The sequence below is a fragment of the Chenopodium quinoa genome, unplaced genomic scaffold (assembly GCF_001683475.1).
Source record: "Chenopodium quinoa cultivar QQ74 unplaced genomic scaffold, ASM168347v1, whole genome shotgun sequence".
In the NCBI taxonomy this organism is placed as follows: domain Eukaryota; kingdom Viridiplantae; phylum Streptophyta; class Magnoliopsida; order Caryophyllales; family Amaranthaceae; genus Chenopodium; species Chenopodium quinoa.
Window position 1 is genome coordinate 1185979 of NW_018744718.1, and position 24784 is coordinate 1210762.

Consider the following 24784-nt stretch of genomic DNA (forward strand, 5'->3'; position numbering starts at 1 on the left):
AAGAACATTACATTAATATGACAAAAAAATAAATTATACTCAAAACCATTGTTCTTTGAATTTGTCCCTTTCCTTGTTCTTTTCTCCTTCAATAATGAAACTATTGTACGGTTTTCATCATCATTCTCATCACTTTCATTTGGTTTTTCTCTGCAAAACCATAATAAAAAAAAAAACAAATCAAAAAAATAAAACAAAAAATCGATTTGAACTCAAAAATCAAACCAAGCACAAAAAGAAAAAAAAAACAGAAACTTGCAAAAACTACTTACAATCGAACAATTTCGTCAACCATACTTGAATAATTTCGCACCAACAAGTTCGAAATTCACCAAATTAATCTTAGGGTTTCAAGAATTTGAATCGGTTTGGTAGAGAAAACTTATAGAGAGAGAAATATTCTAGAGAAATAAAATTTTAGAGAGATAGAGTATAGTATGAAATGGTAAAAAAAATTTACTATGTTTATCTTTTTTTATCTTTTTTCTTTTTTACAAAACTTAAGGTTAAAACAACTTATGTTCATTAAAATTGAACAAAATGTTTTTTTCTACTACCATGTACCTTATTACACAACGTAATGTACATTCTGCGTTTTTTAGAAATTGAAGGCCTGCGTTTTGTTAACAAAGCAATGTCGTTTTGCCGCAGATGCACAATGCGGATCGTGCATCCGCCTGCACCAACCACCAATTATCTGTTTCATAATAGACGTAACGTTTCACTTTATATATCAATTTATATGTTATTGTTGAATTAGTCTCAATATATATTTTCAAAAATTAATTTTTAAACTTTTTAAAAAAAAAAAAAAAAGAATAAGTGCAGTAAAAATTTGATATTAAATATACTTTTGGAAATTGTATAAAATTTGGAATTCATGACATTAACACGCGTAAATCGGTGTTACTAGTGTTTATATTTTGATGATTTCTTAACTTTTTACGATTTTCAAGTGTAAATTTAATGCTTATATGTAGCCCTAAGGGCTATGTATAACATTTTCCTTAAAAGTACTGTGTTAATAAGTAAATATATTGCATTTATTGTGGAATGAAAGTAACAAAAAAAAAAAAAAGAAAAAAGAAAGTAACAAACTATAAATATATTCACGCTATTTTAGAAGTCAATCCTTTGTTTTTTTTTCCTGAAAGATTTTAGAAGTCAATCTTCACACTAAATTAGTACTCGTATAAGTCAATCTTCACCAAAAAAATCTTCACCTAAAAAATCTAAAACTTGCGTTAATTTATTTACATCTATTTTCTTCTGTTTTTTTTTTTTTTTTGAAAGAAACATGCATAGAGCATCATATATTAAGAGAAAAGGTCCATATTGGACAATGTTACAATACCCTGTGGGAAATTGCTGGTCTATTTTCTTCTGTTTATTACTTCGTAAGTGTTTATTTTATTATCATACCTCTTTTTAATGGTTTACTATCACTTGCTATACCGAGTATGATTCAAGTTAAAAAGTTAATGTTCACAAGAATCACAACTAGGTATTACTATTTTTTTTTACATAGTCTATCTTTGCTAATATTGGTTTTTTAATTTTTTTTTTCTAGCTTATAATTACGTTACAAGAAAACCAAAAAATATGGAGTACCATATCTCAACCCTCACAGTTTTATGATCCAGTATCTTCGGTTTAGATACAGAGTGTGCTGCTTTTTTTAGGTTGATGTAATAGAGTGTACAACTTTGTATTTGTTAATTAGCTAGAAGCCTAGAATTGGTTTTGGTTAAAATAATAAGGAAAAATTGATGTAATACCCATTCGCTCAAAATATTCCCAACTATGCATTATTTATTTGTTTTTAATAATCCGAACTCTGAGGAGTATTTGCTCAAAAAGGTCTCAACCGATCACTCAACCTATTATAACAGGTAATTAAGACACATGTAATCACATGATTCGTTTAAAAAAAAAAAAATATAAAAGTACAAATAAAATAAAATAAGCTAAGCACCACCCACGACCCCGCTCCCCAACCCCAGCCACAACCCCCTTCGAAAGCCCCATCCCTGCCGCCGACCTGACACCCTCCTCACGTTGGCACCGATCTGGACTTCAGGGAACGGTGGTTGTCGGGACAGTGGTGGTGGAGTTGCGTGGGTGTTGGGTACTTGGGTGTGGGATTAAATTTTTAGTTTTTATTAAATAAATTGTTTTTTAGTCTTTCACGTGCTGACACGTGTCACTTGAAAAAAAAAACCTCTTTGATAAGTTATCGGTCACTTGAGACCGATAAAAGTGCATGTCCCTTAAAGTTCAGATTATTTAAAAATAATCCATAGTTGGGATTATTTTGAGCGGTTGGGTGAAAGTTGAGATTATTTTTATCAATAATCTAATTTGTCAAACTAAGTGAATTTTTTTTTTTTGTCTTCCATTCTTTTTATTTTTTTGGATTCATTGTTATCTTCTCTCTTTAACACACAATTTATTTTGATCGTTGTACTAATAATTTATTTATTTTTTATTTTTTCCCTTTTTTTACACACACTACTATTTTTTTCAACTCTTTGCATTTGTTCATAGAACAATGAAAGACCAACTATTTATATCCTTAATTTATTTTGTCTATCTATGGTCGATAAATTGAACCCCGTCAAATGTATCACATGAAAATTAGATTTGAGAACTACGGCTTAAAAAAAATGTACAAAATTTCATTTATCATTATGACACTATCAAGCAAGTAAGAAGGAATAAAATAGTAAGATTGCTTAAAAGTTAAAACCATAGAAATTCCAATATAAATCACAAATAGGTAAATAAACTAAAAATAGGAAATGGTTCGAGGAGCTAACAAGTTAAATACGAACTGTTTAATACAAAGTACTCTGTAGACTGTATATATACTCGCCTTTACTAAATGTGGATTCAAAACACTGATTTAAGGTAAGAAATGTGGTGTATGCTAACTAGTATATATGCTTCGAAATCCCATAGCAAGGGGGCTATAAGGGATGCACAGTTGTATCTGAGTACAACGGTTTTTTACAAGATATATTGATCACAGTACCTATTTTGTGGAGGAAGAGGGAGTTTAGAAAATCCAAATTAAATTTAAACAACTTAAAGTGGAAAGGAGGCAAAATTAACATGTACATTTCTGTTTACTGAAACAATGGTAATATACCCCATTGATGCAGAAAGCCTTGCCCTGTAGTAACCTCGAGCACTAAGAGAACCAGCACGGCTAACATAGCAGCTCTTCCATTCCAAGTTTCAGCACTCTTAGTCCAACCCCATTCCCAAACTGTCACTGGAGGCGGTAGCTCTCTGCGTTGTGAGTCGTAAGCTGCCAAAAGCTCTTCTACACTGCCGAGTGGAACGAGAGACTGCATAATACCAATCCTTTGTTTTAGATAATCTATAGAAGTAATAGAACTAACTCATGCTTGAAGCTAATAGTCTACTACCACTTATATACTTACAGTCTCCTGACATCAAAAGACAAGAGAAAACCAGAGCAGGAAAGTGTGCAGATCCTTTAATTGGAGTGAGCATTAAGGGAGAATATCAAAAACAAGATATCCATTTACCTCAACTTCAACATGCCACTTTGCCAGTTTAAGCATGATGGATAGAGATGGCAAAGGACCATTTAATTTAGGTCATATATGGGTGTGGTGAGTCAATCTGTTCAAATTCGGGTTAGATCAGGTATGGTCAAATTTTAGGCAGGGTCTATTGGCAATTTGCTCATCATAAACAATCAATCGATTTGTAATCATTAACATTTCCAGTCTGGGTCAATTTAAGAAGGATTAGTTTCGGTTTGGATGTGATTGCAAGAACAGTAACTTTTTTGAAATTTATTGTTTTACTGGCAACATATTTTGCAGCATGCAAACTAGATCCTTGTATGTTCTTGTCTGCTAAAAATGAAAATTAATTTTCTCTTTCCCAATTGTATGTCTAGTATGTTACTTGGTTCTAAGTCTGACCAGGTCTTGTTTGATCAGTTTTGCAAGCTGTTTTGAAACCAGCACAAAGTTTAAAGTCTTCTATACTGGATGTAATATCTACTGATAGCACCGACCCCAAAATAAGAACATAATAAATGCAATATTACAAGATATCCTCTAAGAAAAAGCTAAACAGATAAACAGGTGACAGGTCTACATATTAAAAAACTTATATTCATACCTGTCGTGCTTCAAGATTTGACACTGCCATTGCCCCAACATAGGGAAGGCTTTCGATCACAGCATCAGCCAGATCTGAAATAAATGTTGGTTCACATCCTAGGGCAGGAACACGTCCCCAGTTTTCTATACCTGATTCTAGAGCTAATTCCTTGTACTCCACATCAATTTCTTCCAAAGTTTCAATATGCTCACTAACAAAACTGATGAAAATCTTTACGCAATTAGTATTTATAACTGTTGATTGTCCCCAAACAAAAACATTCATGGATGAATTGATTTTTATAGAAATGGAAGTACCTGATTGGGACGGCAAGAAGACTTTTCACACCTTTCTTTCCAAGGTCAATAATAGTATCATCTGTATAGGGCTTCAACCATTCTACAGGTCCAACCCTACTCTGTACAAAGATTCCAAAGTAATCCACACCATCAACAGCTATAATGGGCATTTGAAATTTTAAGTAAAAAAAATTGGTAAGCACAATGTGCAATAACAATTTTCTCTATACTTGCCCACCCAAAACCCCAATAAACACATGCCACAAGCATAATTAATATATTGTACAAAGCATACAAACATAGAAAGGAAATTTACAAATGTAAAAGAACCACAGATCATTTAAATTCAATACCTGGTAAGCAAGAGTGAAGGAATTGTAAATCCTTCTCTTTTCTAATTCTTCCATTATCAAGTAAACACATTCTTCCATCTCAGCCTTGTATGGGTCACCAGCTTCTTCAACATAAGCTAATGGCACACCATGAGCACTAAAGAATATCACAACCTGTCACATACAATCAGTTATATACAGTAGCAAGAAAGTAATTTGAAGCTTGGACTGAACACAAATTTGATCACAGAATCCTGGGATCCCTGTTTCAGATACTTGCAACACTCCTAAAATAGAAATGTCTCAATAATCAATACTTGCAACACAGCCCAAAATGGATATTTTTTATACATACAATTACAACTCTGCCCATACTTACCAACCTAAAATTATAAGACTACGCCGCTTCCCCCTCCTTTTTATTCAATTTAATAATTAGCTCATCCACATTCAGGAACTTTCCCTCTCATTCTCCTCAGTTTCTTCCCTTGCCCCTTCCCAACACCAGGTCCATAAACCAGTAAACCACCCACCACCATTCCCAACTCAATCCACCACCAACCTCACTGATGCAGTAACAGATGCAAGAAAGAGTGCAGAACAACAAGAGCATGTAGATTAATGCGGTTCACTAACAAAGTTTTAACTACATCCATGAGCATGCCACAAAATTTAATTGAGGATATTACATAAATACATATTACAGAATATACTAAATTAAAATATAGAGTATATATAGTACTCCCGAAACAAGAACCACCATCCACCTTCACAAACTAACCAGCACCATCGCTATTAATTACCATCATCGAAACAATCACCGCCTTCACATAATCCACCACCAGTCCACCACCATCACAACTATCATCAAAACCACCACCATCACCACTACCATCAAAACCACCACCACCACCACCACCACAAACTATAAAACCCTACCAATCAGGCTATCACCATCACCAGTCCTCCATATTTACAACCCCTATACCGGAACCACCCTCTCCAAAAAATATCACTATTCTCATTGTCATCACTCATCATCACCCCACCCTCAGCACAATTACCAATCTACCTGACACTCTGACAGTATCACCAACCATTTCTTTCCAATATTTCCTGGCGTATCTTCTTTCCATTGACAAAAAGGATGGCGGTGGTGATAATAGCAAGGGGTAGGGTGATGGAAGCTGTGGTGATTGTGAGGGGGGTTGGGAATTAAGGGAGGAGGGTGGGTTGGTGGTTTTGTAGTGGCCAAGTGTGCCATGTGCCCCTCTTATACAAATTGGTTTATATACTCTGGCACGCCCCCTCACATGAGAACCATGGACCTTGCCATGAGGGGTGGATGAGATTAGAATGTGTGATTTTTATCTCACAGCTCTAATACCATGTTAGAGGACCAACTCAACCGAATATTAAGCTTATGTTTGAAACTCAGAATTAGTTTACATACTCTAGGTCACCAACTAGAATTTCTCTTTTAGTTACAAAACAAATGTTTTATATAGGCCGAGCTTGTCCTATTCAGAAGAGTAATCAATTGAAAATTCAATACCAAGCAGAATTGAATTTTAGGTCAGCACATAAAGGCCTAAGGCATTAAATAGCTAAAAATAACTCACCTCTTTTGGATTATTGAACTTCTTTAGTTCTTTTTCAATCAAATTACCCATGGCCTTAATATATCCATCTCGCTGATACCAGGAAGGAATGACTGTGTGCTGCATGTTGACAAGGTAATCATCCTCCCTGCAATAAAGAGTTTATGAATCAAAACTTATTCTAACTTAAAGTATTAAACTAATCCCACAAACAGAAATTTGTTTTGCAAATATAAATATATAAATGAAATACAAAAAAGTACGTACCGGAATATACTTTCCAGAAGTCTCAAGCTTGAACCACTGGTCGATATTGAGAATTGTGGGTAAAGAGGAAGCACAACAAGCTTTGTAATGCCATCTCGTTTTATCTATGCAAACAAAGAAAGAAAGCATAAGAGCAGGATTCATTTACTTGCCCTGAATTGAACACAATAATTTGAAAGAATCAATCATAACATTCAAGAATCCTCTCAGTCAGGTATGCTCATTGTGTCCTTTAATACACAATGTCATTGCAACTAAGCCAAAAATTTGACAGTCAAATAAACTGACAACAACATCAAGATATGGGCCTTTTGAAAACATCATCTATAGCAGATCCATGGCTTTCAAAAACATCATCTATGAAAATTCCATGGCTTTGGAAAACATCATCTACAGATCATGGCTTTTGAAAACATCATCTACAGAAGATCCATGCTTTTGAAAACAACACTTCAGAAGATCCATGTCAGTCCTCCTATGAATTTTTCTTTGGATCTCCTAGAGATAGACATAGGATCACAATACTGTTGAATTTACTATCTTCCCAAAGATTTAAACTCCTAAACAACGTTACCAATTCGCCCCCCTTTCCTCAAAACACCCAAAAAATACCGTGAACCAAAACAGGTGTATTACACTGGCGAATTGATAGTTTTGGCGCAATGTAACAAATTCAGTACTGAATCTCATATTAGAGAATTAGAAAACATTGCTCCTAAACACCATCTTATATTAATTTGAGAGACAAACTGTACATAACATTACTTAAGATCAAAGTGACTACTTTCATATGCTCAAATAGGCAACCTCATCATTCTTTCAAAACAACGGACTTTCTAATTTCTATGTAAGGTTGCTAGACTAGAAAGAGAGCTTATTAGCATTTGTGTACTTACTATCTACAGGATAAGGAAACTCCAGAATGCACCTACCTTAAAATTTATTGGAATCTTACCAATGATAATAACAAAGCTGTGACTGTTTTCTACTGTGTTACAGACTTACAGTATTACTTTATGTCCTTAGCTATTACACTTGTATCTATACCTTGGCAAGAATGATGTCTAGCAACATGTCATATAGTAACTATGCACCAACAAGGAAAAACTAAAATAAATGTACTTAATCAGTCAATTAGTCTAATTGCAAAATTTGCAACTCAAGCCATACCTCCTCAATTGCCTCTTCAGTAAATGGATGCCAATAACGCATACCAACATACACAGTTGCAGGAACATTTTTTGCATAAAGAGCCTTCTGTAACTCTTCAGCCTGGAAGAAGGTAAATAACATATTACAGTTCCATGTAATCCCAACTTGTTTGCGTCAGACAAAAAAGGGCTGGAAAAAACAAAACATTGCTGCCACTAAAATTTGATTCTATGAAGCAAAAAGGAAATATCATTTATAACAATGAGACAGTAACTTGCCTGTGCATCTGTGATCTTCCGAAGTGGAGAACCACCACCAATTGCAGCATAACCTTCTTTGCTTTTTGGAGCCCTTGAAACAGAAATAAATTGAGCAAGAGGCTTCTGAAGAAATCGGAACAGTCTAGGCAGTCTAATGATGTCCTGTTCAATGCCTTTGGTCAGGAAACTAACAGAACTAGAAATATTTGAAATAAATTGTCATAATAAAATGACAGAAAAATTTATCAAAAAAATTAAATTTAAGCCAATACGCATACTAAAAGGGAACAAAAAACTTGTGAAGTTAATGTCATGCAAGCCATATGCAATAATTTTCCAATACAGCCTTGCATATGCTGACTTGCTGACCTTCCTGTAACTGACACACTTCCCCCTTGATTTTTCAATTTAGCCCAATTCCAAAATTCATCCTATATGTATGACCAGCAACTAGAAATATATATGCATTAGCTTAGTGATGGTGAGCAACAAACAGCTAGCCATAAACCTAGCATTTAAAAATGAATCCACCAAGAAGGGTTTGGTAATGTTGGACCATTGAACCAAATAAATGATTGCTTGAAATAAGATTTTTCAGATCCAGGCTGGGAACCTATAAATACTGAATTATACGATTTTCTAAAGTTTTAGCTGATACCTTAATGAAGTCTATAGCTAAAATCAGTACGTTAACATCATTACGTTTGTTATTTCCTTTGCATACATATTCCAGCATAACTCCTTGTCCTTCATAAGGCAGGGCAGACGACACGCGATTTAAGTCAACTTAAGTAGTCATCTTCTTTGGTCTTACGTTCTCCAATATAGTTAATTTACATTCATAAATTGGTCTTCTAGAATTATAGCAACTGATGTATCTTTATAGTGTAGGATAGACAGACAAGTGGCTCAATTCGTGCCCATCAAATCAACAGTTGTACAACAAATGTGATGTACAAAATGCTACTGACAAAGAATCAATCAGAGCCTCAAAGCCTCAGAGATATGAACTCTTTCAGCAAATGACATCATTAGAGTGAAATACATCACAAAAGTTTTAGCTAGAACTGTATGAAGTATGAACTCAATCAACAGTAGCAAAAACCAGAAACATCCATGTAATCGCAAATCATACTGAAAAAGAGAGTTACATACCGGATCTGCAAAAAGGTTATACAAGAAAGGTTGCACATCGTCCAAAGTCTCTGGGCCTCCAAGATTTAGCAACAATACTCCTATTTTCTCCTCACCCACAGAAGGTGTCGTAGACACACCGGGAGTTTCAGAGGTCAGTAATGCTCCAACTGGAAGTGAATGTATTTTGAATGATTGACATGTTGTAGATTCTTCTTTGGACAAACCAAAGAAACATTTTCCTATTACCAAGTGCTTTGATGTATTGGCATGAGCATTGTTGTCCATTGACACTCCTGCACAACGATATATCTTTTGAGTACCCATCTCCTGTGGCAATAACCTAGCAGAGAAAACATAAATCAGCTATTATTATGTAACAATGTCATCCTTGTTAGTCAAAGTAGTGCTGCATGGCAGATGATGACTACTAACGAATGCAACATAAATGGCATTATTTCATGATACAAGAGGAACTAAAAACCTACATTACATACTTAAAGAATCAAGACAAAAACAGTGCTGAATAATGACATATTCTAATGCAGGATACTAATCCTCTTGCAGAAAACCAAATTTAGGCTGTTTTCACACGTATCAAAACCTAGGAAAGATTTTGTGTTTACAACACTACACTGTGACTCAAGGTAACCAAATCTACTTGATTTAACAAGTGGGCGTTATTTACTCTCAACTACAAGTGGGCATAGATGTGTGTCTAAGACCTAGGTTTGGAAGATACTAAGACATTTTTTCATGCTTATGGCCCAATTTGAGAATCAAATACGATAGAGTTTGGAGTAATTGGTACATACTTCATATACTTGAGCAATAATGAAGAATCTGGTAACATTTTTTGCAGCATGCATACTAGATCCGAGATTTTTGCCTTCATCATACGAACTAAATCATTCTTACATGGATGAAAATTCAGCATAATTATAAACTACTCCGTATTTTGTTTAAATGACATTAAATATTATAGATTTAGATCCATTTGGTCAGTACAACATTTATATATCTTCCATATATCTCCCACAAGCACTTGAATCACTTGTAATATTTAAAAGCCTTTTCCTTTCTAATGAACTCCACTAAAACAGTATCTTTCACTAGGGACAGTGAAGTAAGTTACATATATGATCGAATCTCGTCTACATCATTGCCCTATTATTCCCTATAGGATTCTCTTTCCTTCTAACACATGAATGCTAATCCTAAATGAGGTGCAAAATCTTGCAACAAGCTAATCACACCAAATTCAAACATATTAATACAACTAAATTCCATTACCAAATATTTAAAAAATTCCACAAAATTAAGCAACCAAAATTCAAAGTTTATTCAATACAGATAATAATTTAGTAACACATGCAAAATAAAACCATAAACGATAAATCAAATTCCAAAAATAAAATACCGGCAACAACATGAAAGAACGGATGTACGGTTCTTAGACAAATGCATCACATCATCACCATTAGAAACCCTCAACCCTACAAAATCAGCACAAAAAACCCACAAAAATTACAGAAAAAATCAACCCAAAAATAACAAAATTAAGCAAAATTATGACAAAAAAAACAAGAAATTACCAGTAAATCGAGCAGATTGTAGAGTAGAAATAGCACTACCAATTGCCATTTTCAGAGCTCAAAAAAAATAGGGAAAAGGGGTCAAAATTCAGCGCCGCATTTAGAGAGAGAAAGTAAAAGTGAGAGAGTGAGAGTTACAGAACAGAGAAGAGAAGAGCAGCAGATTACAGGTCTGCTCAAAATGAGTATAGCCCACACTTCAACAGTGGCATTATCCGTCATACCTGAATATTTATTTATTAATAATTATAAAATATGGTGGAAATTTCTGCAAGAATATGGTTCATACGTGTGACATGGATGATGGCCACGTCATCATCTTTGAAAAGACTTGGGATTTTTTTTAATGGGTGTTGTTTTATAATTTTTGTTTAATCCCATCAAGAGTCAAAGATATTCTTGTTTTTAAAGAATACAAAGTCAAAAGATATTCCCAAATGAGATGGGTGACAATCAGGTTGTATGTTACGGGTTTGGATTCAAGTCGGTGACTTGTGAACTTATTGTCTATTACTCCATATTATTGTTGGCACAGAAATTTTAAACAATGATGCGCATGGTGCATCCGTTTCTAGAAGAAAAAAAACAAAAAGAACATATTTCTCTGAAATTTATTATGTGTCGCTACTTATTGTTTGTGTCAAAATAAACATATTTTTGTTTAGTTTACCTAAGAATGAGTAACGAGAATCAATTCCATGAAATGTTATGAAAGCTTTAACCACTAGACTTATACCTAACTCTCATAATCAAATATTGACTCTTTTGCAAAAAAAAAAAAAAAAAAAAAAAATAAATAAATAAATACTTCCTCCGTTTTTAATACTTGTTCCACTTTCCTTTATCGGCCGTTTTTAAATACTTGCTTCATTTCCTTATTTGGAATGTTTTTACAATATTTAATTATTTTCTCTCACCTAATGGACCCAGGATAAACCATATTTTAATAATTTTATCAATTTCATATTCTCTCTCCTTTAATTTTCTCAACTACTTTTGCTTTTTACAATTTTTTATTCTTCACCTACCAAACTACCTCCATATATTTAGGGGTCGTTTGGTTCGCACGAGGGAATCAGAATGGAATGAACAAAGGGAAAGACAAGGAATTGAATGAAAATACTAGAGCTGATCAAAACAAGCCCGACCCGATTTTGGGCGGGTTTTGGGCAGCATTTTCCAGCCCGGCCCGAATTTTTTATTTTTTTGGGCTGGATTGGGAATGCTTTTTAAAGCTATTTTAGGTCTTTTTTTGGCTCGCCCCGAAAAGCCCGCACGGCCCGTCCAATTTGGGCGGGTTTGGGCATGAAAATTTTGGCCCAAAGCTAGGCCCGACCCGAGAAATGGGCTGAATTTTTATGCCTCGGTCCGGCCCGGCCCGCCCATTGATCAGGTCTAGAAAATTCCCCAATTTTGGGGTGTTGTTTGTTTTGAATAACAAAGGAATGGAATGAATGGAAGGCCACCAGTCCAACCACCACCTCTCGCCTTCACTTTCAACCATTTTTAGCCACCACCCAGCCACTCCACCCACTCGTCGCACCTCCTCCACAACTCCCCCCCCCTTCGCCGCGCCACCACCACCCCTCGCTGCGCTGCCCCGAAAAAACCACCCATAGCCTCGAAAAACCCTAACCCCGATCTCCCTTGACCCCGAAATCCAGCGCCCAGCCCTCCCACCACCCTGGCACCCTCGAAAAAGGGTGGTGGGAGGGCTGGGCACCGGATTTCGGGGTCAAGGGAGATCGGGGTTAGGGTTTTTCGGGGCTATGGGTGGTTTTTTCGGGGGAGGGGAGGGCGGCGAGGGTCGGAGGAGGGGCGGCGGTGGTCTAGGCTGGTTTTCCGGTGGTGATGTGGTGGTGTGAAGGTGGTGATGTGGTGATGTGAAGGTGGGTAAGGAATGGAATGGAAATACCTAGGGGGTTGGGAATGAAGTTAGAAGGATTTGGGGGAATGAAAGGGGTAAAGAGAATGGAAAAAATGGGCTAACAAACAACAACAAAGGGAATGAGGGCAGTTGATTCTGATTCCCTTTGATGATTAACCCCAACCAAACGGCCTCTTATTATTTCTCCTAAAATTCCGCGCATAGAGAAATAGAGTAAGTATTTAAAATCGGAAGAAGAATTTTTTTTTTTTTTTTTTTTTTTGTAACGTAAATAAAATGAAATAAAACAAAATCCAACAAATATTGACTCTTATATCTTGATTGAACAATTAATTTGGGTTATTTTGGCCCATTATATATAATAATAATAATAATAATAATAATAATAATAATAATAATAATAATAATAATAATAAAACCCAACAAAATGGGTTTTATTATTCATTCAAATGAATTATCGGTAAAATGAGATTAAAAGCACATTTGGGTTAATGAAAAGAGAGTTGTCATTAGGCCCATTTAGGTGGCCATCTTAAAACCTTAGCCTTGAAGAATTTTATAAATAACAACAATATATCAAAACATTCTAAATTATCATAACATTCTAAATTATCATAACATTCATATTTGGGAAATTTTCTTTGGTAAACCTCTAATAACAAACATTCTCAGTGGTAAAATGCAAAAAAAGTTAATATCCTTGGTAAACTATGTTTTAAAAAGTTAAGTCAATGGTAACCTTAATCAATGTAATTAGGCATTTCTTAACCATGGTTAACCATTCTAAGTAAAAAAAAGTTATGATGCCTAAAATACCCCCATTCTAAAATTAATTACAAAAATAAAAAAATAAAAATCACCACCCTGCCACGACCACCTTCCCCACCATCCTGCCACCATTTCCTCTCCCCCTCCTCTGGTCGCAGCTCCCCTCCCCCAGCCCCTATTCCCTAACTTTCCCATTCCCGCCGGCAACCTTTATCCCCTACCCTGACACCTCAAGTACCCAACCCCGACACTCAACCTCGATTACCCAACCCCCACCCCGACACCCCAAGTACCCAACCCCTTCGACCACCCTTCCCCATCTTCTCTCCTTTCTCGCACCTCACCACCATTGAAAACGATGAAAAAAATCGAACTAATTAAATTTTTGAATTTCTGGTAATCGAAACCCTAATTCCTCACAATTGAATAAGAAATTATGTGAATTACAGGTAATTGAAATTAATTTGATGTTTGTTGAAGCAAAAGGTGTCGCCAGTGGAGATTTAGGGTTTCGGGAAAGGGTGTGGGTGGGGGCTGGTGGTGTCGAGGGTAGGGGAAAGGGGAGGGGGATGAAGTCGGCGGTAGGGGAGGAGTCTGTGCGCCGGTTGGTTAGGGGGAAAGGGACGCCGGCGGTTTTCAGGCGGTGGGGGAGGGGGGCTGCGTGCAGGGGAGGGATAGAGGTGGTGGTGGCGGGGTGGTGGGGAGGTGGTTCTTAACCATGGTTAACCATAGTTATGCTTAAAATGCTAATTATCTTGCTAAATGTTACCATTGACTTAACTTTTTAAAACATAGTTTACCAAGGATATTAACTTTTTAAAACATAGTTTACCAAGGATATTAACTTATTTTATCAAAATTTTATGATAGAGCGATAATTAAACAAAATTAATATATCAGTTATAACTTATAATGATGTTATAAAACGCGAATATCATTATTTCTAGCAAATCATTAAAAACATCCAAACTTTAGGATTTGTAAACATAACAAAGCAAACAAAACGAAGCCATTTAACCAATATGACCATCAGTCTTACAACGATTCCAAACTTCATTATTTTTTTTCCATATCAAGGATTTCAATTTCTCATCAACTTCTTTTGATTTGACGGTTGCATCCGTCAATAGGTCATGGCATTGTCTTCCCATATTTATTAGTGTTGTGCAACATTCTTGGGTAACAATTTTTGCATCAGCAAATACATATAAAAATATTGCATTTCCACAAATAGCACCCGCCTTATTTGCACATTCTACAAAAGAAACGTTGTTAAAACATGTGCATGGACTTGGGCTAGGCTCACTAACAGCTCCAATGATAGCATTTGGTCTAGAGGCTACAAAAGAGGTTAGTAGCATCACGAACATTACAAGTAAGTTTATGTGTAGGGTAATTTTAGTATCCATTGTAATGGAGTAATCGAGAGAAAATGAATAATGTTATGATGATAAAATATTCTTATTACCTCTTTTTATAGGCACAAAGATTAAACGGAAGTTGAGATTATAATGGGGGTTTCTATACATATAAGTTATTTAATGAATGCAATTTGTAACTTGTAACCCATTTTTTGTTTTCCTAATAACTTTGTAACTCTTTTTGTTGGGTTACATAAAAGTTAATTAATGAATGAAAAATAATAATTTACCCTTTTCCAACTCATACAAGTAGAAATTTTTCCTATTCAAATTTAATTTGTTTAATCAACGATTGTTTTAGATAGTGTTTATTTATAACAAACACATCAATATTAGTCAAATTTATGACTAGTAATGTAATACTTTAAAATATATAATAATATTATCAAATTCGCATTTTAAAATACTTTCACAACACTTATTAGTGTTAGTTATGTCAAATATATATTAAGAAAAATTATTTTTCAACCTCCCACATTAATTTCAGTTTTTGAGTTTAGGAAACACAAAGTTTTTTTTTAAAAATCAAATCAAAGTTTCATCCTCTCAAAAGTCGCATTTTTATTATTATCATTAATTTATTTTTAGGAAAACTCAAAAGTCTCACATAAATGTAAGAGTGTAAGACAATATTACTGTAACTCTGTAAGAGTGTAAGGCAACTAAAATCTTTGCAGATTCTTTAAACTCCTTGGCTAATTTTATTACTCTTGTTATCCAAACAATAACCTCAATTGACAATTTGACATGTCAAATTCAAATTATAAAAACAACGAAAAGTATGTAAAAAAAATTTCCAACAAATGAAGAGATAAATAACATTTTCAGACTGTAATAAGAATATAAGATCCAGGATTCAAAGAGGTAAAAATGTAAAATCTTTTTTCCAAGGAAACTCGAGAGATGTTACAGAACATGACCCTTGATCCACCCTTTTTGGGAAGTTACACAATCGTATTTTACAACATTAACAAATTACTGCATATCAAGCCCTCGAGCTAAATCACAACCAGCTTAATGAAAAATGTTGCATTGTTTTGAACCAATGCTAACTACATACAAGGTGACTCACATACAGTGACTATCAGATGTTAAGGCTCAATTCCTCTATAAATTGCTTGCATTCAACTCTTTCTCGTATTTTTCAATGATCCTACAAACTGTGTACAAGTAAATGTAAAAGATACAAAATGCAACACTTGTTGCAAGAGATAGAGACTACTAAATTCCCCGCTATCTTTTTATTTCCAAAAAGGAATAATTTGCCCATTGAAAAGAATTATTGTAAACTCGTCGAGAATAATAACAAGCTATAATGCCATCAGCCCATCACTATTATGCTCCCTTCTTACAAAACTTTTCAAGCCATTCCATAGTCACACTCTTTGGCCTCTCTAGTGGTAAGCCAAGAGCTCGGTCCCATATTAGCTGCATGAGGAGATAAAATGTAAAAATTTATAACGAATAACAAAAAATCATTTACAGTGAAGATTAATGAGCAAATTTAGAATATAAAAATGAACAAACCTGTGAGCAGATGCCAAGACTCCTTGATACTCCAAACAAAACTGTATAGTACCTGTCAAAGAAGATATTTAGTTATATTACTAGGAAAATAGTTTGAAAGATTGGAATAAAAAAGAGGAAAAGGAGGATACCTTGCTTCAGTCAAACCATAGTGATTCAGCAAAACTCCACTATGAGCGTCGACATTTGGCCATGGATTCTTAACCTACATAATCCAAAAACATCATACATTAAGAGAAAGAGAGAAACTCGTGCAAATTCTTGAAAGAACTAACATATCCAAAGCATTATACCTTTCCAAGTTCTGTTAGAATAGGAGGCACCACTTCATACAACTTTGACACCTGCAAAAACATTTTATTGAGGTTATAATCTCAAAAGTTAAGAAAGAAAATAATCATAATCTTTCAGAAAATATATACCAGTTGGAAAAGTGGGTCGTGAGGCATGTGCTTCAACGCAAATTCTCTCTGGCATGTGTATCTTGGATCTGTCTTCCGCAGAACTCCATGACCATATCCAGGTACCACCTATAGATTTAAAAGTGTACATAATAACAGCCATGTATGTGTTAGAACCTTTATGGGAGTATGGGGGCATATGGATGATCTTACATGAGTAAGGACTAATCTAACAAGATTTAGCAAGAACAGATCATCAAGATTTAACAAATTGAGAAAAAACAGGTGGACAGTTTAAGTCTACTCTCAATGTTTACAGATGGTTTGAAAAATGGGAGGATCTATCACAAACACAAGCAGAATGCTCAGAGATTGCTTTCCTATTGTTCCCTATGGCTCTCGCCCTCAAGATGTATAAGATTTTACTATAGCCACTAGGCCCACCCATTCCCTTTCTCTCCTTATCCCACAATTTTGATCAATTACAGAATTTACAGTCACACCAAACCACACCTTGCCATAGAATAGCGCAGTCAATATCTGTAGTTATCTTAAAGATATTGTTGCACCATATTTGTCCATGTCTTAATTTACACTTGAATACTTGATGCATACATTAATTCCCCCATCAGTCGGACAAACACCAATTCCAGCTTACATTCATAGTTGTTATAATTACAATGCGGCGCACGTGCGCGCGCACACACACACTAACTGTAGCTATCCTTTACCTCCCCCCCCCCCCACACACACACACTCAAAATATAAATTGAACGTTAGCTAATGCTAGTTGGCAATTTATTGTTCAACGACAGCATGATCATTGATCATACATATGATTTATCGACTTACCTTGCCACTGTTTAGTGTCTTCCAAACATAATCTTTCAACTGCTCAGTCGAGATGTTCTCTCCACATTCATCAACAACCGACTTAATCCAAAGCAGCACTTCCTGAGATAAGAATAGGTCAAGCACTTAATCCACAACTGTTTAGTGTTTTTGAGATTTAGCTTGTTCCAATGCATGGTAAAATATGTAACAGAAAAAACATGTAACAATTTCAAACTGTAGCCTTGTAGGAACTCAAATTCAGAAAAAAAAAAATGTATAACTAACAATGTTTTATTTTGCAGCATTAACTGGTTAGTAGTTATCAAATAGAAAGAAAAATAGTTATGGAAAAATATTATACCTGGTTGGCTAATCCGTGGAGTGGGCCAGCTAACCCATTCAATGCAGCTGCAAATGATAGATAAGGATCTGAAAGTGCACTACCCACCTACATTATGGTAAGAGTAGGTCAGAATCCTAAAGTTCAAGTGTAATATTTGATTATTTGATGCATAAAGATGCTTCTAATTGGTTTTTTTTTTTAATTTTATTATCATGAACTCCAAAGAAGCCCACCAATGCAGAAGCAAACTAACTGAAAACCGAGGAGTTGAGGACAAAGAAAGTAAACTTTTCAGATATTTACCAAATGGCCAGTGTGAGCGCTAACATTACCACCTTCGTGATCACTGCAAAATAGGAGAATTATATTTTATCTTAATATAAGTAAATTCTATGATTCTAATGAGACATGTCTTATCTGAACATTCTGGCAAATGTTTACCTGTGAAGTGTGACATAAAGCCGCATCAGCTCAAGCATCTGAGAGCTATCAAATCCCAACATATGCGCGAAATTTGCACCATAATCTAGGGAGTCATCCTTTGGTATAATCTCTCCATTCTTATACATCCTTCAACAGATTAATAAAACATAAATCGATATTTATCCAATTATAACTCACAAAAAAAAAAAACAAAAAAAAAACTATGAGCAGCAAGTCAGCAACCTTCACACTATATCCAGCTGCCTGTATGGACCAATTGACATCAAATTGGCAGCAAGAATGCAGAAAGTAAGGCCAACCCATCTATACTCTTTAAGCCTTCACCATCCTTTTGAGGAGCCATTATAGATTTATAGTATACTTTGTACAGAAAAGCATGCACTACGCGATCACTATAAAGTAGTAAATCACCTACTCTTTTTTAGCAATGCTTATAAGTTTTGAGTAAAGGATGAGTGTCGTCAAATTTTCAAGGTTCCTTATAAAGGGAGTGGATATATTTCCAAAAGATATAGAAGTTTGTCACTAAAACCCAAGTACAGTTCTTTTCACAAAACAATACTAGCTACATCAAAAGTCATGAAACCCTCGTGATACTGATACATATGCCCCTTTTAAAGTGTACATAAGATCATAGACCTGGGCTCCAACAGATTGTGACTTTAATATCTGAGAGCTCATTTCATTTACTTTCTGCTTATTACACAAAACAACACCTGAAGCAGGTAAAACATCATCCTTGAAATCTTAATGACTGATAGAAGTAATACTGACCTGCGATAAATATAAGCTGCAACAACAGGAACTTGAGCAATCAAAGTAAGGCAATCCTCATATGTTGGCTCCCAAAACCTGGAATCAAAATCCCCTTTAGTACTTGGCTAGATGAAGAAAGTCGAGAATCTACAAGACAGGTAAAATAAAGCTGCAGTAAAATATCGTAGTGACTCACTTTGATTTGTGGATCCCTTTCTCATAAGCCTTCTGAAATTCGCTTTGGACCTTAAAGAAAAAAAGAAAAGTTATACACCTTACCAGCAATCAATTTTTTCCTTTTATTTGTTGTTTCATAAATTATAAGGACGTGAGACAGAGGTCATTAGTTAGAAGCTTTCATCAATAATGCAATAGCATGATCAGAGGAGTAAAACAGTCGCATCAAGAAAGACAAAAAGGAAAAGAACAAGAAATAGCTTACAGAACTAACATCCAGAAGTAATTTTACATCATTGAATAATTAACATACAGGCCACAAAAAACAAGAGAAACCAATAAGGAAGACACCAAAATTAAGGTATAATCAATACCTGAAGGGCCATAACACCAGTAGTAAACTGAGTCATCGGGTGAGCAGTTATTGGAAGGGCATCAATTGTTTTGTACACATGGTCTGCAATTACAATAATTCAATAAATTCTCACACTTATTGAAAGTTTTATCCAACTAGACAAAGATGCCTAAGATAAAGCACATGAGTAAAACGAGAAAACTTTTCTTAATAGTTCCTCCATTTCTTTTCAGTTGCAACCAAATGAAATGGAACGATTTTCAAGAAAGAAGAGAGATAAGGAAAGGGTTTCCAAGTGTAAATGTGAAGTGAGGGAAAGGTAATAATTTTCCAGGTCCAAAGTTACTTACTACAGATTTGTTTCAAGTTTTGCAACTAATATGAAATTTCCAAAAATAAATAAAATAAAGGAGAAGCGATGCAACTAAAAAGAAATGGATGAAGTATTGATAACACATCCTATGGATAAGAAAGGCAAAGGATAGGAAAAAGATACAAGTAATTGACCACCAGTCAACTGCTAGTTTTGAAAATGTGAAAAACAACTCTTATATCAGTTGATGAAAATCAAGAAGAAAAAGTTAAACACAAATGCAGTTTAGGAGGAAAAAAACAAATTGCTTAAGAAGCAAAGAAGAGTGTACATGCATAGAGATACAGCATAGTATACCTACAAATTAGACACCAATACTGCAAAAGGATAGATTGACTTATAAAAAATGTATCATTAGTGAAAAAGTGAACCTGGGATTGAAGCACGTTCCCGCAATTCTGCTGATAACGCATCTACTTGCTCTTTGCTTGGGACCTAAATTAATGGAAGAAAAGCAAGATACAGAATATAAATTTCAAAGATTAAGTAAAATTAGAATTTTTATGTAACCAGAAATTTTTGCTTGGTAGACTGGCACTATGACCACTGCTGACATAACATGTGACAAGCAATTTTCATAAATCATAACATAAATTCTAAGGTAATAACGTATAAAATTGTGTCTACAATATAGTTCTCACATCAACCATGAAGAACAATTTAGCAAGATCTCTTCATCCCTATCTGCATATTCAGGGCACCAATTGATTTCATAGTGGAATACGTCAATAATGATAATATAAAAATACTCAGACAAGGGCATAATAAATTAATAACTCAAAATCAGCCTTCTCTCACATTCAAACTGGAATCTTATGATCAAATGACATTCTTAAAATCTTATTCTAGTACATTCAGACAAATGGCAAAAGAGCAACTTTCTTTAAACAGAGTGAGACAAAATTAAGGCAAAGAAGAAGACCATAGCATATACAGTATGCTTGGAGATCTTCAGGTTCAATTATGCAGAACTTTAGAGATAGAAAGGCTAAGGACAAAGCAGAAGACCATAGCATATACAGTATGCTTTGAGATCTTTAGACCCAGACAAAAGCACAATATCGAAAAATGGATTATTAAAGAAAAAAAGGCTAAGGACATTGAGAAGCTTGCAGCCTGTATTTGTAAGATGAATTTATATACCTTTCCAGTTAAAAGAAGCCAAAGAAGACTTTCAGGCAATGGCTCTCCACCAGGACTTGCAGCAGGTAATAGTTTCTGACACTCAGGTATAGAATAACCCCTGAACCGAATTCCCTAAAAAAGTATCATAATCAATGAAACAAATTAACATTAATGTCAAAATTAACTGAAGGGAAACATTTGGAAAGTAGTGAAAATTACTATACCTCTTCTGGGTCAAGTAAAGAAGTTTCCCAAAGTAAACCGGTCATTCCTCTCATTCCTCCCAATACCTATTACATTAATGCAATATACTTATATGAGAAAGAGACAAAGTAAAAATCCATAGGCCAAAAAAGAGATATAACAAGTATTGTAGCTATGAATTATACGACAACGTGATTATTTTTTATACTACGACAATCCAATGTAGCTAGCCACTAGTATCCTAACGCCTCAAATGGCATGGTCCTAAGTTCACATTGTTGTCCTAAGTTCTAATGAGTCAGAAATTTCTCAAAGTATGAGTAATGTAAGATAACAAAATAGGAGTATAGAGCTATTGATTATAGATAAGCTAATACCATGTCAACAGTAATGTTCCCAAGCTGGACGCTTCCATTTTCTTTCTTTATCTTCTTCAACCGTTCCTACAGAAATAGATATTGGAATCAAGAACAAAACCACAGTAAGAACTTCATGAATGTAAACTACATTAAAGCAAAAGTTTATAATCATCAAATTTGAAGTCAAACAAACCTGTTGTTCAGGAATCAATTCTTGTAACTCGGAACGAAGGTCCTGCTCATCACATGAAAATTATCGCATAAGACACAATAAGCTTAACATTTAACACAAACAATTTAAAAATATGCAACATTTTAAACTTGATGATTAAACAATCATGTCGATCGTATTGCCTTTTTATAAGCTTAAATTTATAACAAACACCTGCATTCTTCTCTAGTTTACACCACAATATGGTCACTTCTCACTTTACACTTACACTTGACATTGACAAACATTCAGCTACAATAATACCTCTTTACAATGCATAACCAAAATAAATTTACGGAGGTTATTTATGTACAAATGCATTTTCACTCAACTTTACAAATTACAAATTAATAAATCAATGGCGTAAACAAGGAGATAGAATTTACAAGGCTAGATGAACTTTGCATCTGAATCCATCTCACAGAACCACTTAGACTTGATTGTTGGCCCTGCAAGTAAAAATTCATTCATAACAATATAACATCATCAAGGCTACAACAATTTATAAAAAAACATGACTCAAAATCATATATTTGTAAATTTAAATTACAGAACATTCATTTTCATAGGAATTAAAAGCAAATTACAACAATAACTACTTATAATTACCAAATAAATAGTAAAAGGATAATGATATATGCAAGTATTCAAATGCAACCTCAAAAGCTAACTGAAAAACGTTAATTACACCAATTAACGCCGTAATTTTGTCATACATTCCTAAATTGATATTGAATTACGAACTATATTTAATGTTTATAGTTAGCTCGGATTGCAAATATACATCAAAACTGATAAATCAATCAAAGTGTAATATTAGAAGTAAACATAATAAAATTCAACAAAATTTAACAAAGATCGAGAAGCTTACAGCTCGAGAACGAAGCTTCGAGAGAGTTGAAATGCCTCGGAAAAACGACATGATCAGCCTAAAATTGCAAAAATTAAGAGCAAAATAATCCGAAATTAGGAAAAATTAATGCAATTACAGGAAGATTAAATCAGTAACAGTTGAAGAAATTGAAATCTGGAAAAGTTAGTATGAATGAAATTCAAAAGTAAGAGAAAATGGAAGAGAGAGAAAATGACCTTCGTTGGAATAACGCAGAGAAAATGAGGAGATTCGAACGAGTCTAGAATGAATGAATGAATGAATGAATCGGTGAGGAACGAGTTAGACGGGTAAAACGTGTTGGTGTTGGCGGCTTAATTGAATAGTGTTGGGCTAAACAGCTTATTGTTGCTTGGAACAGTCAAGTCAATTTTGCATTGCCGGGCCCTTTTGGAAAGTTTTGAGTTAAGTTTATTATTTTAGGTGCAAAGAGAGTCGAAAGGGCAATGATATATTGAAATGAATAATATTCAATTTTAAGTCTTGAATATCGTCGTAAAATTTTATTCGTAGAGGTGTTTGGTGTATGAGAATGGGAGTTTGAGAAATAGAGAATTAGAGGTGTTTGGTATATTAGATTTGCTACCGTTTTAATTTTTTTTTTTTTTTTTCACTTTGCTACCACCCTAAACAGAGTTTGTTAGAAATTACTACCCATGCCTTATACCGTTACAATTTCCGTCAGTGGGGCCGTATCACCGTCTAGCCACCCCCTCCCCTCAACTGCCACCCCTCCCTCGTGCCAGCGGCCGATGCCCAAAGGCGCCGGCGACCCCTTCCCCCACCCACGAAGCTAACCCCCCTCCCTTTCCCTCACCCACCGAAGCCAACCCCCACCAAATTCAACCCCCCTCCCCATTCCCTCCACCAATTCAGCCACCAATTCGCACCCACCTGCAACACCAACTCCGCCATCAATTTTGCAGCCTCCTCCATTCGCACCCTCCTCAATTCGCAGCCACCTCAATTCGCACCCTCCTCAATTCGCAGCCACCACAATTCGCAACACCCCCAATCAACCACAAGCGAAACCCTAAAACTCGTTTGGGTGGTTTCGAGCTGGTGGTTTAGGGTTAAGGGTGTCGGTTTTTGGGTGGAGGAAGGGTAGGGGTTCGATCTGAAGCGAGTCGTTTTGGGTGGTAGCAAATGTCAAATTTTCCTTGATTTAAATTTAGAATTTTTTATTGTAATTTTATTTGTTAACTTTTTTCACTTGCAATTCTTTCTAACGCTTCTCATCACCTGTGTTGACTCACTTGTGCAAATTTTCATTTTAAAAAAATGAAGTTCAAGTTTGGAGAAATATATTAGGAATGAGGAAGTACTTACAAATCTAGTTAGCATCACAATAAAGAAATATTTTATGTCTCACAAATAATACCCCTATGTTGCGAGTAAATTGAACCGTACCGGAGGTATTACATTTATTTTGAATACTATAGCTTACAAATTTACAATTGAACTGAAATTGGAAAAAGGTACATTTAATCATGCATTGAGCTATTTACTGTGAGATGATGACATCATTGACCTATATTTTTTATTTTTTTGAATAGTCATCATTGGGTAAATAGGTATAGGAAAACCAGCATTATTACAATTTATACTTGCATAATTTAGTACGTAGTTGACATTGTATTAATTAATTAAACAATATACTATTCAAAGATCGACAAAGTCAAAGAACATGCATGTTGAAATATTAACAACAAGAGTTATTTGGTGCTTTTAGATACGAACTTGTCATAAACAAGTAATCTAAATGTCAATCAATATAAACATACACTACCCTCGTATTCTCTTCCCATTACCAGTGCCAAAACCATAAATTTTCATCAAAAGGGCCAATAAGAGCAAATATGTTATTCTTTCTCAAATAATTATTTATACTTGGTACTTCCTATATTCATAGAGCTAATA

At 34.8% G+C, this 24784-nt stretch overlaps 2 protein-coding genes across 2 annotated transcripts; both read right to left on the reverse strand.

Annotated features, from left to right (window-relative positions):
- Window positions 1–2767: 2767 nt before the first annotated feature.
- On the reverse strand, window positions 2768–11009 carry LOC110703265 (ferrochelatase-2, chloroplastic-like). The gene is made up of 11 exons (XM_021881045.1): window positions 10787–11009; window positions 10612–10687; window positions 9213–9534; window positions 8076–8219; window positions 7816–7917; window positions 6646–6749; window positions 6400–6526; window positions 4799–4951; window positions 4464–4564; window positions 4165–4366; window positions 2768–3353 (listed from the first exon to the last, which is right to left on the reverse strand). The coding sequence occupies exons 1-11, from the start codon at window positions 10833–10835 to the stop codon at window positions 3129–3131; spliced, it is 1605 nt and encodes a 534-aa protein (XP_021736737.1). The 5' UTR covers window positions 10836–11009; the 3' UTR covers window positions 2768–3128.
- Window positions 11010–15718: 4709 nt separating this feature from the next.
- LOC110703266 (citrate synthase, mitochondrial) lies at window positions 15719–23197 on the reverse strand. The gene is made up of 20 exons (XM_021881046.1): window positions 23062–23197; window positions 22844–22901; window positions 22359–22421; window positions 21955–21996; window positions 21780–21845; window positions 21423–21488; window positions 21217–21330; window positions 20445–20508; window positions 19720–19802; window positions 19365–19414; window positions 19187–19264; window positions 18410–18538; window positions 18272–18314; window positions 17987–18073; window positions 17644–17745; window positions 16813–16920; window positions 16684–16734; window positions 16522–16595; window positions 16391–16442; window positions 15719–16291 (listed from the first exon to the last, which is right to left on the reverse strand). Exons 2-20 carry the CDS (start codon window positions 22892–22894, stop codon window positions 16199–16201), a joined length of 1416 nt encoding a protein of 471 aa, XP_021736738.1. The 5' UTR covers window positions 22895–22901; window positions 23062–23197; the 3' UTR covers window positions 15719–16198.
- Between the last annotated feature and the right edge of the window lie 1587 nt (window positions 23198–24784).